Source organism: Microchirus variegatus (assembly GCF_963457635.1).
Source record: "Microchirus variegatus genome assembly, chromosome: 4".
Taxonomy (NCBI): Eukaryota; Metazoa; Chordata; class Actinopteri; order Pleuronectiformes; family Soleidae; genus Microchirus; species Microchirus variegatus.
Window position 1 is genome coordinate 37,009,300 of NC_139805.1, and position 12,137 is coordinate 37,021,436.

The 12,137-nt window shown below is 43.5% G+C and overlaps 1 protein-coding gene across 1 annotated transcript in view; it reads left to right on the forward strand.

Annotated features, from left to right (window-relative positions):
- Positions 1-665: 665 nt before the first annotated feature.
- sh3rf1 (SH3 domain containing ring finger 1) overlaps positions 666-12,137 on the forward strand; it is a gene marked incomplete at both ends in the record, with an annotated part of 46,425 nt that continues 34,953 nt past the window's right edge. The window contains one exon of the mRNA XM_083887693.1: positions 666-1,082. Within this exon, the coding sequence (XP_083743819.1) occupies positions 666-1,082 (417 nt within the window). The remainder of the gene's footprint in view (positions 1,083-12,137) is intronic.

Below are 12,137 nucleotides of genomic sequence, written 5' to 3' on the forward strand. Positions count from 1 at the left end.
ATTTTACAGAATTCGGCTTTTACAATATTTAATTTAGACTTAACTCAGTGACACAAAGTGACCACACGAGGCAGCAGTAGAGCAGCAGCTCCTGTGTCCACCGTGAGCTAAAATCACTGATTTTCTCTATGGGCTTTGGTGCGGGGAGAGTGAGCGTTTTTACAACGCGACAAAAACTTTAGTTTTTTAGTTGTTTTATTAGGTTCTCTGGCTTAAATCTGTGTGTTTTCAGCCTTTTCTTCTAACTATACCTGCAGGGGGCGCTCACACTCGGTCAGCTCTGAAAAATCAAAAGCAGTTAGCAACTTATTTGGTAAATCAGATTTGTTTGTTGCAGGCTGTTCTTACGAGTCATGCGTCATATATGTAATATAGCGATACCTCAGCGTTTGGGTCGATAACAGATACTGCTGTCTTTGCTAGTAAACCCAAACAGCTGTGGCGATCGTTTTTAGCATCCATGACCTATTTCGTGTGTGTGCGTGTTTGACGACTCTTCCTGTCTCGACCCCTGGTGTGTAGCTGACGCAGATGCCATGGCCACAGCCGAGGTATGGGAGTAACGTGACGTCTCTGATTCTGCTTCCGTAACCGAAAAGAAACCCCCTGCCGCCGCGTCATGTTCCTCTGCTGAAGCCCCCCGGGGGGTGTCGGTGGAACACACGATGGACGAGTCGGTCTTGCTGGATCTGCTGGAGTGCCCCGTTTGCCTGGAGCGCCTGGACGCCTCGGCCAAGGTGCTCCCCTGTCAGCACACCTTCTGCCGCCGCTGCCTCCAGGGGATCGTGGGCTCGCGCGGCGAGCTGCGCTGCCCCGAGTGCCGCACGCTGGTGGAGTGCGCCGTGGACGAGCTGCCCAGCAACATCCTCCTGGTGCGCCTGCTGGACGGCATCAAGCAGAGGCCCCGCAGGCCTGGACCGGGACCGGGACCTGGACCTGGACCTGGACCTGGAGTCTGCACCAACGGTACGTCTGGAGCCGTGGCCAGAGCTCACGGCAGAGAGCAGGGCAACAACCGAGAGCAGAGCAACAACCCAGGAGCACAGCCGCAGAGAGCCCAGGCCAATAGCTCACTCGTCAGGGTGAGTCACCTCAAACCAACCCCTGTTTAACCCTCTAACTCACCTAGAAACCTTTTCAGCATATCTTTTTCATTTTTTTCATGCATATTGCAAAATTTGCCAGGTTGTTTTTTTTTTGGGTGCTTGGGTGATTTGTTTTTTTTGTCCATTCTTAATACAGGGTATCCGCGGGGTTTTAAAAAGTCTTAAATCCAATCATTTGAATTTAAGGCCTTAAAATGTCTTAAATTCTCATAAAATCTCATAAAAGGTCTTAAATGCAATTTTGAAAGATCTTAAAAAATCTATTAACTCGCTTTGAAATGTTTCCATTTTTGAGGATACAATAGCATAACTACAACACGGAATGAAAGTAGGCCACTAGCTAGCTAGTGTGCTGTGCGCACGCAGCGGTGTGTTACAGCTTAGCATAGCAGCGGAGAAAACTTAACGAAAGCCCACAGCGAAGCCGAATTGCTTGCGTAAGATGGGTAAGTGCAAGTTAAATTTGTGCCTCCAATTTTTCTTGGGTCTTTTAATTAAAAAATTGTGTTCATTATGGTCTTAAAAAGGTCTTAAAAAGTCTTAAATTTGACTTGCTGAAACCTGCAGAGACCCTGAAACAACGTTAACAAAAAATACTCACGTTAACACACCTTTGCACCAAAATGTGCTCATCGAAACCCATTCAAATCACTATTTTTGATCCTGCTCAAAAAACATGAATCATCTAATTTTTTCACATCATTTTAAGCAAACGGCTTTAAATGTGTGCGCTGACAGATTTCCATCAAGATTACGTCAAGATATGCGTAGTAGTAAGTAGTGCTGTCAAACGGTAACGCGTCAACGGCGTTTCCATGACGTCTGACCGGGAAAAGACGCGCGTGACGTCGTGTTTACGTGACTCCCGATTGTTAAAACGAGTCTCTAAACTAACGCTAAACTTTAAAAACAGAGGCAAACATACGCAGTACACAGGTACGCTAACGTTATTTGTTAGCGCCGCTCTTTTCCTTCAATAAACAGACCGCTCCAGTTCCACCGTAGGCTAACACGAACTGGCGCTAAAAGGAGCTAATGCAGCTAACGGAGCTAACTGGTAAACGGTGCCTGGACTACGGTGTCGCCGCACGTCAACAGGACGTCATTAGCGTCTTTTTCCGGTTGGTCGTCGCGGAAACGCGTCATGCGTTAACGCGCGGTAACCTTTTGCACAGCACTAGTGGTAAGCAAAGGGTTCAGCAAACACATTTGTTTTTGTACATTTGTAATCAACGTTTTGTTGGAATAATCTTGCGTTTGTACTTATTTTCTACATTATTTTTAGAAGGTATTCTGAGTCAATGGCACAAAGAGATATAAAAAGGATTTCTGATTTATAAATTATACATTTTACCTCATCATTTGACACCAAAATCACTGAAATTGGCCCAGGAAATGAAATTCTGATGTAAAAGAGCGTGTGTGGATGTGACTAAACCTGGATGAGTGAGCGTAAATCTGCGTTTCCCATTGTCGGGGTCAGGCCGCAACCAAAACGGGAGAAAATCTGTGTGGATTAGAAAGCACCATGTTGCATTAATGGCTCTCTAATCTGCCGTGGATTAACTGCGTTATCGTGGCGACGGTCCAGCCGTGGGCCAGTGGAGCAGCAGTGATGGAGAGGAGTTCATGACTGAGCCAATAAATGATTGTGTTCTCTGTGGAGCTGCTGACGCTTTCATTGGCCAAAGTCTTTTCTTTTGACGCTTGAATGAGTGTGTGTGTGTGTGTGTGTGAATGTACGTGAGAAATGCAGCGTTGTTTTAGCTGCAGCTCTGATACCGAGTGTGCAGTTGAATAATAAAAGAGAATAATGAGGGAACGGTGAAACGGCAGTATTATTATTGTCTTTAAACACAACCTCAGTGCTGCGCTGCCATTTCAGTCTCATTTATTGCAACTTAAACAAAAAATTGTAATCTGCGTATCATTTGTTCTTTTCGCCTTTGAAATTGGAATCTGAAATTGTAAAGTGAAGAAACAGTTATATCATTATCTATTTTGATAATCTCTTGACTTACTTGTGATTGTGTGCTTTCAAGACAAAAATGTAACTTGTGTCATTTGTCTCGATTTGTTTGGAAATGTGGAGGGGGCGTGGCCTAAACGTGAGCCTAGCCTCGGACAAACTCGCCAGAAAAACTACAATGTGCTTAAAGTACAAATGTTTTTGTCTGAACGTATGTTTACATCAAGTTAATTCAAGTCTGACCATTATTTTCTTAATTGATGGTTTTCATTATCTAACGTCTTAGTGTGAACAGGAGAGCGTTTTCAAACGTCTTAGTGTGAACAGGAGAGCGTTTTCAAACGTCTTAGTGTGAACAGGAGAGCGTTTTCAAACTTCTTAGTGCGTTAGTGTGAACAGGAGAGCGTTTTCAAACTTCTTAGTGTGAACAGGAGAGCGTTTTCAAACGTCTTAGTGTGAACAGGAGAGCGTTTTCAAACGTCTAAGTGTGAACAGGAGAGCGTTTTCAAACTTCTTAGTGCGTTAGTGTGAACAGGAGAGCGTTTTCAAACTTCTTAGTGTGAACAGGAGAGCGTTTTCAAACTTCTTAGTGCGTTAGTGTGAACAGGAGAGCGTTTTCAAACTTCTAAGTGTGAACAGGAGAGCGTTTTCAAACTTCTTAGTGCGTTAGTGTGAACAGGAGAGCGTTATCAAACTTCTAAGTGTGATTAGGAGAGCGTTTTCAAACTTCTTAGTGTGAACAGAGAGCGTTTTCAAACGTCTTAGTGTGAACATGAGAGCGTTTTCAAACTTCTTAGCGCGTTAGTGTGAACAGGAGAGCGTTTTCAAACTTCTTAGTGTGAACAGGAGACTTTTTCAAACTTCTTAGTGTGAACAGGAGAGCGTTTTCAAATGTCTTAGTGCGTTAGTGTGAACAGGAGAGCTTTTTCAAATTTCTTAGTGTGAACAGGAGAGCGTTTTCAAACTTCTCAGTGCGTTAGTGTGAAGCAGAGAGCGTTTTCACATTTCTTAGTGTGAAGATGAGAGCGTTTTCAAACTTCTGATTGTGAACAGGAGAGCGTTTTCAAACGTCTTAGTGTGAACAGGAGAGCGTTTTCAAACGTCTTAGTGTGAACAGGAGAACGTTTTCAAACTTCTTAGTGTGAACAGGAGAGCGTTTTCAAACATCTTTGTGTGAACAGGAGAGCATTTTCAAACGTCTTAGTGTGAACAGGAGAGCGTTTTCAAACGTCTTAGTGTGAACAAGAGAGCGTTTTCAAAGGTCTTAGTGTGAACAGGAGAGCCTTTTCAAATGTCTTAGTGTGAACAGGAGAGCTTTTTCAAACTTCTTAGTGTGAACAGGAGAGTGTTTTCAAACTTCTTAGTGTCAACAGGAGAGCGTTTTCAAACTTCTTAGTGTGAACAGGAGAGCGTTTTCAAACGTCTTAGTGTGAACAGGAAGCGTTTTCAAACTTCTTAGTGTGAACAGAAGAGCTTTTTCAAACCTCTTAGTGTGAACAGGAGAGCGTTTTCAAACTTCTTAGTGTGAACAGGAGAGCGTTTTCAAACTAAGTGTGAACAGGAGAGCGTTTTCAAACTTCTTAGTGTGAACAGGAGAGCGTTTTCAAACTTCTTAGTGTGAACAGGAGAGCGTTTTCAAACTTCTTAGTGCGTTAGTGTGAACAGGAGAGCGTTTTCAAACTTCTTAGTGCGTTAGTGTGAACGGGAGAGCGTTTTCAAACGTCTTAGTGTGAACAGAAGAGCAGAATTTATACGTTTTTAGATGAAAATGGAGCAGTGTGGGCGTGGATTAGAAAGCAGCATGTTGCATTAATGGCTCTCTAATCTTCTGTGGAGTAACTAAAATAAGTGTCAAATCTTATTTAAAAAAAAAAAAAGGAATTTAAAGAAAACCGCCTGAGATCAGCGAGAGCTTTTTTTAAAAAAAAGTTCCACCTGCACAGCCACGTCGTTTCTTCTCCTCTGTCATCAGCTGAGAGACCACGGCATTCCTGTGAAACATGACATGATCACCTCAGAACAGCCTCTGAGAAGGGTCTTCAAGGCTCTACACGGTCTGAAACCACTGTTTTTAACACGCCGTGTGTGTGTGTGTAGGTGTGTGTGCGCCCACGCTCGGGAATTGTAATTAACCGTCTTTAAAAAAACATCAGAGTGGTGGAATAAACGTGGTGGTTTCAAGTGTCAAACCCTTCTTTTTAAAATCACTGAACAAGTAAGTCTTTTTAAAAAGAGCAGAGGGGTGGGATTACTGCGACACACACACACACACACACACACACACACACTGGCAGTCCCCCCCCCTCAGCTCTGATCTTCATACCTGCATGGTTCTGCAGATACATTATCAGCTCTAACATTCCCGGGAGGCTCCTCCGCATACCTACTGCTCACTAACCCCACCTAAAAAAAAATATTTTTGATTTGCTCCATAAAATGTCCAAAAGTGTGTTTTCTTCAGTTTCGTCAGATATCGCTACAAGATTGTATCGATTGTCGCGGAGTCGTAGCATCACGACATTTCGAGATATCGTATCGTGAGGTAACCCGTTCAATAAACAGACACTCCAATTCCACTGTAGGCTAACGCTAAGAGGCTAACGCTAAGAACGCCTTTTTGTGGCCAAAACAAAGACACTCGAGAACATCGTCGTTTCCAGGTTTGACAAATGTTTTTTTTAAATTGTCTGACATTTTATGGACCCAAAGGATAAATCGAGAAAAAGATCGTTAGCTTGATTTTTTTTCACCCGATTACACTATAAAATGCGGTTATTACGGAAAAATTTGACGTGAGTAAATGTAGGGATTTATTTTTCTGTTCTTGTCCTCTTAATGGAAATTAGCGCCCTCCTATGGAAAGACGGTAGATTGCAGTTAACGGTGGACACTTTTCACTTAACGCACTTACGTCGCCGAGCTCCTCGGTGAACGACGGTGGCCTTCGACCCGCGCCAGAAAAAGGATGTTGACGTTAAAATGCACAAAAAACGCGACATTTGAGAACATCGTCATTTCCAGAGTTTGACGAACACAGGTTGTTTTTTTGCGTTTTTGTGTGTGTGTGTGTGTGTGTGTGTGTGTGTGACACTCTTTGATGAGCGCAGTATAAAGGTGGCTGTTGACTCTTTTACACTCGTCTCCATGACTCACCTTTCACCGCGGTGCTGCCTTACGCCCGTGTTTTGTCTCCGGCTTTAACTCCCCCCCCCCCCCCCGTGACTTCTGTAACACAGTATTTTGTTCACACAGATTGAGAACAGATAGAGCGTTGGCATTTGTCTTTTTTTCTTCCTCCTTTTACACGAGAGCTGTTAAAGCTGCTGGAACTGTCTGGGGGTCAAAGGTCAGAGTTCAGGGGTCGTGTCTGAGGGAGGGAGGATTTTGTGCATGTCGTTTATTACGATCTGGTATCTGTGATGACTTTTAAAGGCTGTTGTGTTGACAATCAGCCTTTTTTTTTTTAGATTGCATTTGTCAAATACACTTCCAATCCAACTTTATTTATAAAGCACTTTATAAACAACGACGAGCTGAAACAGAGTGCTGTACATCAGAGATGAATAAATAAAACATACAAACGTGTGACCTAATTACGGTGGCCCTGAGGTGCAAAACGCAAATCACAAAACACAACACAAATCAAAAACGCAAATCAAAGAACACAAACGCAAATCAAAAAACACAAACGCAAATCAAAAACACAAAAATGTTAACTCACAACGCAAACACAAAAGCAGAAAACACGAAAACATTAACTCACAACGCAAACACAAAAGCAGAAAACACGAAAACATTAACTCACAACGCAAACACAAAAGAAGAAAACACGAAATTATTAACTCGGAACGCAAACACAAAAGCAGAAAACATAAACTCACAACGCAAACACAAAAGAAGAAAACACGAAATTATTAACTCACAACGCAAACACAAAAGCAGAAAACGTTAACTCGCAACGCAAGCACAAAAGCAGAAAACAAAAACATTAACTCACAACGCAAACACAAATGCAGAAAACACAAAAACATTAACTCGCAACGCAAACACAAATCACACAACGCATACACAAATGCAGAAAACACAAACATTAACTCGCAACGCAAACACAAATCACACAACGCAAACACAAGCAGAAAACACAACAATATTAACTCACAGTTAGTAACTTTAAGTGTTGTCTGCTTTTGTGTTGTGAGTTAATGTTTTCGTGTTTTCTGCTTTTGTGTTTGTGTTGTGAGTTAATGTTTTCGTGTTTTCTGCTTTTGTGTTTGGGTTGTGTGATTTGTGATTCCAATTTGAGTTAATGTTTTTTTGTTTTTGATTTGTGTTTGTGTTTTGTGATTTGCGTTTGTGTTTTTCACCTCAGGGCCACCGTAGCTAATAGACCTAAGAACAAACAATAAAACGATAATAAAAACACCGTAGAAAATATCAAAACAACACAAATAAACAGGTCGAACTGTAAAATAGATTAAAAACCAACGTCTCGTACTGGGTCGAAAGCCAAAGAGTAAAAACGTATATTTATATCAAGTACAGTAATTAAAAATACATGCAATCGTCCAAATTATACACTTTATTCTGAACTAAAAGGTTGGGGAAATTCCAAAATAAATCTCCTGCGACTCATCTGTGGATCCTGTCCTCTCACTGTATGAATGTTATATCTATATAGATAGAAATAACATCCCCGTATTGCCCAGCTGAGTCAAAGGACGGTAAATTCTGTGTTTATGGACATGTTTAATTGCTCACTTCCATCACGTCTCTGCCTCTGCCGGAGAAGCTGCCGTGTTAATATTTAATGCCGTTGTACATTAGCCACAGTCTGGAGTCTAAGTAACGTTTAAAGCTCTTTCCGTGTGCAATAGCTTTTATGAACGACGGCTCCCCGTCGACTCTGTCTTTGTGTGTGTTGACTTGCTGGGAAATGAGACGCCGTTCTTCCCTCCTCAGCTCTGTGGGGATTTAATCAGGTCATTGTCTCATCTTTGTTAATGAGCAGCTCATACAAGGATCATTTTGCTTATTTTATTACGTGTTCAGCAGCCCCTCCCTCCCTCCCCTCTCTCTCCTGTTGTTATTATCCTTATATCCACTGAAGTGACTCTGTACAAAACAGGTTTGGTTTTTCATTTAAATTGATGTCTATTATTTTAAAAAGGTGATATTTTCACAGTTATTTTCTGCAGTGCCTTCACGTGCCCACGCAAGTCGGTGAGTGCAGCAGTTCCCCGACTTCAACCGTTCGCCATTGATGCGTCTCGCTCATTAAAGTAGGGCCAAAATGGACGCCAAGATTCCAAATGGCCGACTTCCTGTTGAGTTGAGGCCATGGTTACGGTCGACTTTTTTGCTCGTCTTGGTCTATAACATCTTCACACCAAGTTACGGGAAATTCGATGGAACTCCTTGGTGGCACTTCCTGTTTCGTGGCCAATGGTCGAAATTCGTCCAAACGCTGAGCGTTGCCGTGACCACGATGTTTTTAATCCACAAACCTTTTCAACAACTTTTCACCTTTGTTTTGTCTCGTAGAAATTGGCAAAAAAAAATTATGTTGGTACGACAAACATGCTTGGGCGAGTTCGGTCATTTGTGTAGGGTGCAAATCGGCAAAATGGACGCCAAGATTCCAAATGGCTGACTTCCTGTTGAGTTGAGGCCATGGTTACGGTCGACTTTTTGGTTCGTCTTGGTCGATAACATCTTCACACCAAGTTACGAGAAATTCGATTGAACTCGGGGCACTTCCTGTTTCGTGGCCAGTGGTCGAAATCTGGCTGAGCGTTGCCGTGGCCACGCTGTTTTTAATCCACAAAATCTTTCCGACAACTTTTCACCTTTGTTTTGTCTCGTACAAATTGGCAAACAAATTTTTATCTCGGTACGACAAACATGCTTTGACGAGTTCGGTCATTTGCATCGGGTGCAAATCGCCAAAATGGACGCCAAGATTCCAAAAGGCCGACTTCCTGTTGAGTTGAGGCCATGGTTACGGTCAACTTTTTTGCTTGTCTTGGTCGATAACATCTTCACACCAAGTTACAGGAAATTCGGTGGAACCCGGTGTATGCCGATGTCAGAGGGCACTTCCTGTTTCGTGGCCAGTTGTCGAAATCCGGCTGAGCGTTGCCGTGGCCACGCTGTTTTTAATCCACAAAATCTTTCCGACAACTTTTCACCTTTGTTTTGTCTTGTACAAATTGGCAAAAAAAAATTATCTCGGTATGACAAACATGCTTGGACGAGTTCGGTCATTTGCGTAGGGTGCAAATCGCCAAAATGGACGCCAAGATTCCAAAAGGCCGACTTCCTGTTGAGTTGAGGCCATGGTTACGGTCGACTTTTTTGCTCGTCTTGGTCGATAACATCTTCACACCAAGTTTGGGGAAAATGGGTGGAACTCAATTTTGCCGGTTAATGGAGTTAACGACGTCAACGCAAGTCGCCTTTCCATGACAGCTATCCGGAAAAAGACGCGCGTGACGTTATATTTACGTGACTCTCGATGTTAAAAACAAAGGCACACATACGCAGCACACGGGTACGCTGGTTATTTGTAGCGCTGCTCTTTTCCTTTAATAAACAGCCAGTTCAACTGTAGGCTAACGCTAACGGAGCTAACTGGTAAACGGTGCCTGGACTCTGGTGCCCGCAGAACGTAAACATGACATCATGCGCGTCAGTCGTCATGGAAAAGCGCCATGCGCCCAACGCGCGTTACCGTTGACTGCCGTTAATCGCCGCTAGCAGCCACCGTTATGACATTTTGTTTTCCGACAAAAGCCCGGTCCGCTTTGCTTTATTTTAACGTCTGGTTATTTTTGTTGTCCTGTCATTTGTCGACGAATTTGCCTCCTCCTCCTCCGGAGAAGAAGGATGTGGTTCATGGCTTCCTCGTGTTCGAGGATTCTCATTTACGTTCCTCCTCGTCTGAGGTCCACGATGAGTCACGCCTGGCGCTCTTCGATGACATCACATGTGTGTTTTTGTTGTTGTGTTGTTGAAGCGTTTCCTGCCGGCCGCGGCTGGTTGACCTCTCTACTCCCTCATTACGGCCTCACGCAGCAGCACGCACACACACACACACACACACACACACACACACACACACACACACACACACACACACACACACACACACACACACACACACACACACACACACACACACACACACACACACACACACACACACTCACTCACTCTGGTAAACTCATACTTAGTGTTTTTCCTCTGGGAGTGTGTATTTATTTCCTTTGGTGGCGTTTGTTCCTGCTCATTCAACACACTCACGCTTTTCTCCCGCTGCCTCCTCTCCGTTTCCCACGGAGGTCGACGAGGAGGTCGTGACCTTTTACACACACGCACACACACACACACACACACACACACACACAGTGCAGTTTTGAGCCACCTGTAATTTTATGTTCGGGCCGGCGTTTACTCCCATGGTTTTTTTTCCCTTGCCCCGGCTGTTAAAATCCAGCCCTGGAGCCTGGAGTTAAAGGTCTAAAAAGATTAGAGATTATGAGCTGCTCACTGCTGACTCTCATTCTGAAGGACTGCAACCTGTATGGAATTAGATTAGTGTCAATATTTACAAACACTTTTTAAACCTATTTCTTACTTGTTCTTTGCGCTCCTAGATTTATTCTTCGCGCTCCCTCACTTGTTCTTTGCGCTCCCTCACTTGTTCTTTGCGCTCCCTTATTTGTTATTTGCGCTCCCTCACTTGTTCTTTGTGCTCCCTGATTTGTTCTTTGCGATCCCTCACTTAATCTTTACGCTCCCTTGCTTGTTCTTTGCGCTCCCTGATTTGTTCTTTGCGCTCCTCACTTTATCTTTGCGCTCCCTCACTTGTTCTTTGCGCTCCCTCACTTGTTCTTTGCGCTCCCTGATTTATTCTTTGCGCTCCCTGATTTGTTCTTTGCGCTCCCTTATTTGTTCTTTGCGCTCCCTGATTTGTTTTTTTTGTGCTCCCTGATTTATTCTTTGCGCTCCCTCACTTGTTCTTTGCGCTTCCTGATTTGTTCTTTGCGCTTCCTGATTTGTTCTTTATTCTCCCTCACTTGTTCTTTGTGCTCCCTGATTTATTCTTTGCGCTCCCTCACTTGTTCTTTGCGCTCCCTGATTTATTCTTTGCGCTCCCTTACTTGTTCTTTGCGCTCCCTTATTTGTTCTTTACGCTCTCTCCCTTGTTCTTTGTGCTCCCTGATAATTCTTTGCACTCCGTCTCTTGTTCTTTATGCTCCCTCACTTGTTCTTTGCGCTCCCTCACTTTTTCTTTGCGCTCCCTGATTTATTCTTTGCACTCCCTCACTTGTTCTTTGCGCTCCCTGATTTATTCTTTGCGCTTCCTGATTTGTTCTTTGCGCTTCCTGATTTGTTCTTTATTCTCCCTCACTTGTTCTTTGTGCTCCCTGATTTATTCTTTGCGCTCCCTCACTTGTTCTTTGCGCTCCCTGATTTATTCTTTGCGCTCCCTCACTTGTTCTTTGCGCTCCCTGATTTATTCTTTGCGCTCCCTTACTTGTTCTTTGCGCTCCCTTATTTGTTCTTTACGCTCCCTCACTTGTTCTTTGCGCTCCCTCCCTTGTTCTTTGTGCTCCCTGATAATTCTTTGCACTCCGTCTCTTGTTCTTTATGCTCCCTCACTTGTTCTTTGCGCTCCCTCACTTTTTCTTTGCGCTCCCTGATTTATTCTTTGCCCTCCCTCACTTGTTCTTTGTGCTCCCCGACTTGTTCTTTGCGCTCCCTGATTTATTCTTTGCACTCCCTCACTTGTTCTTTGTGCTCCCCGACTTATTCTTTGCGCGTCCTGATTTGTTCTTTATGCTCCCTCACTTGTTCTTTGTGCTCCCTCACTTGTTTTTTGCGCTCCCTGATTTGTTCTTTGCGCTCCCTCACTTGTTTTGTGCGCTCCCTCACTTGTTCTTTGCGCTCCCTGATTTATTCTTTGCTCTCCCTCACTTGTTTTTTGCGCTCCCTCACTTGTTCATTTTGTTTTTTTAAACGAGGCATAAACAAAGTGATGCTGGACCCACATTTTTTTT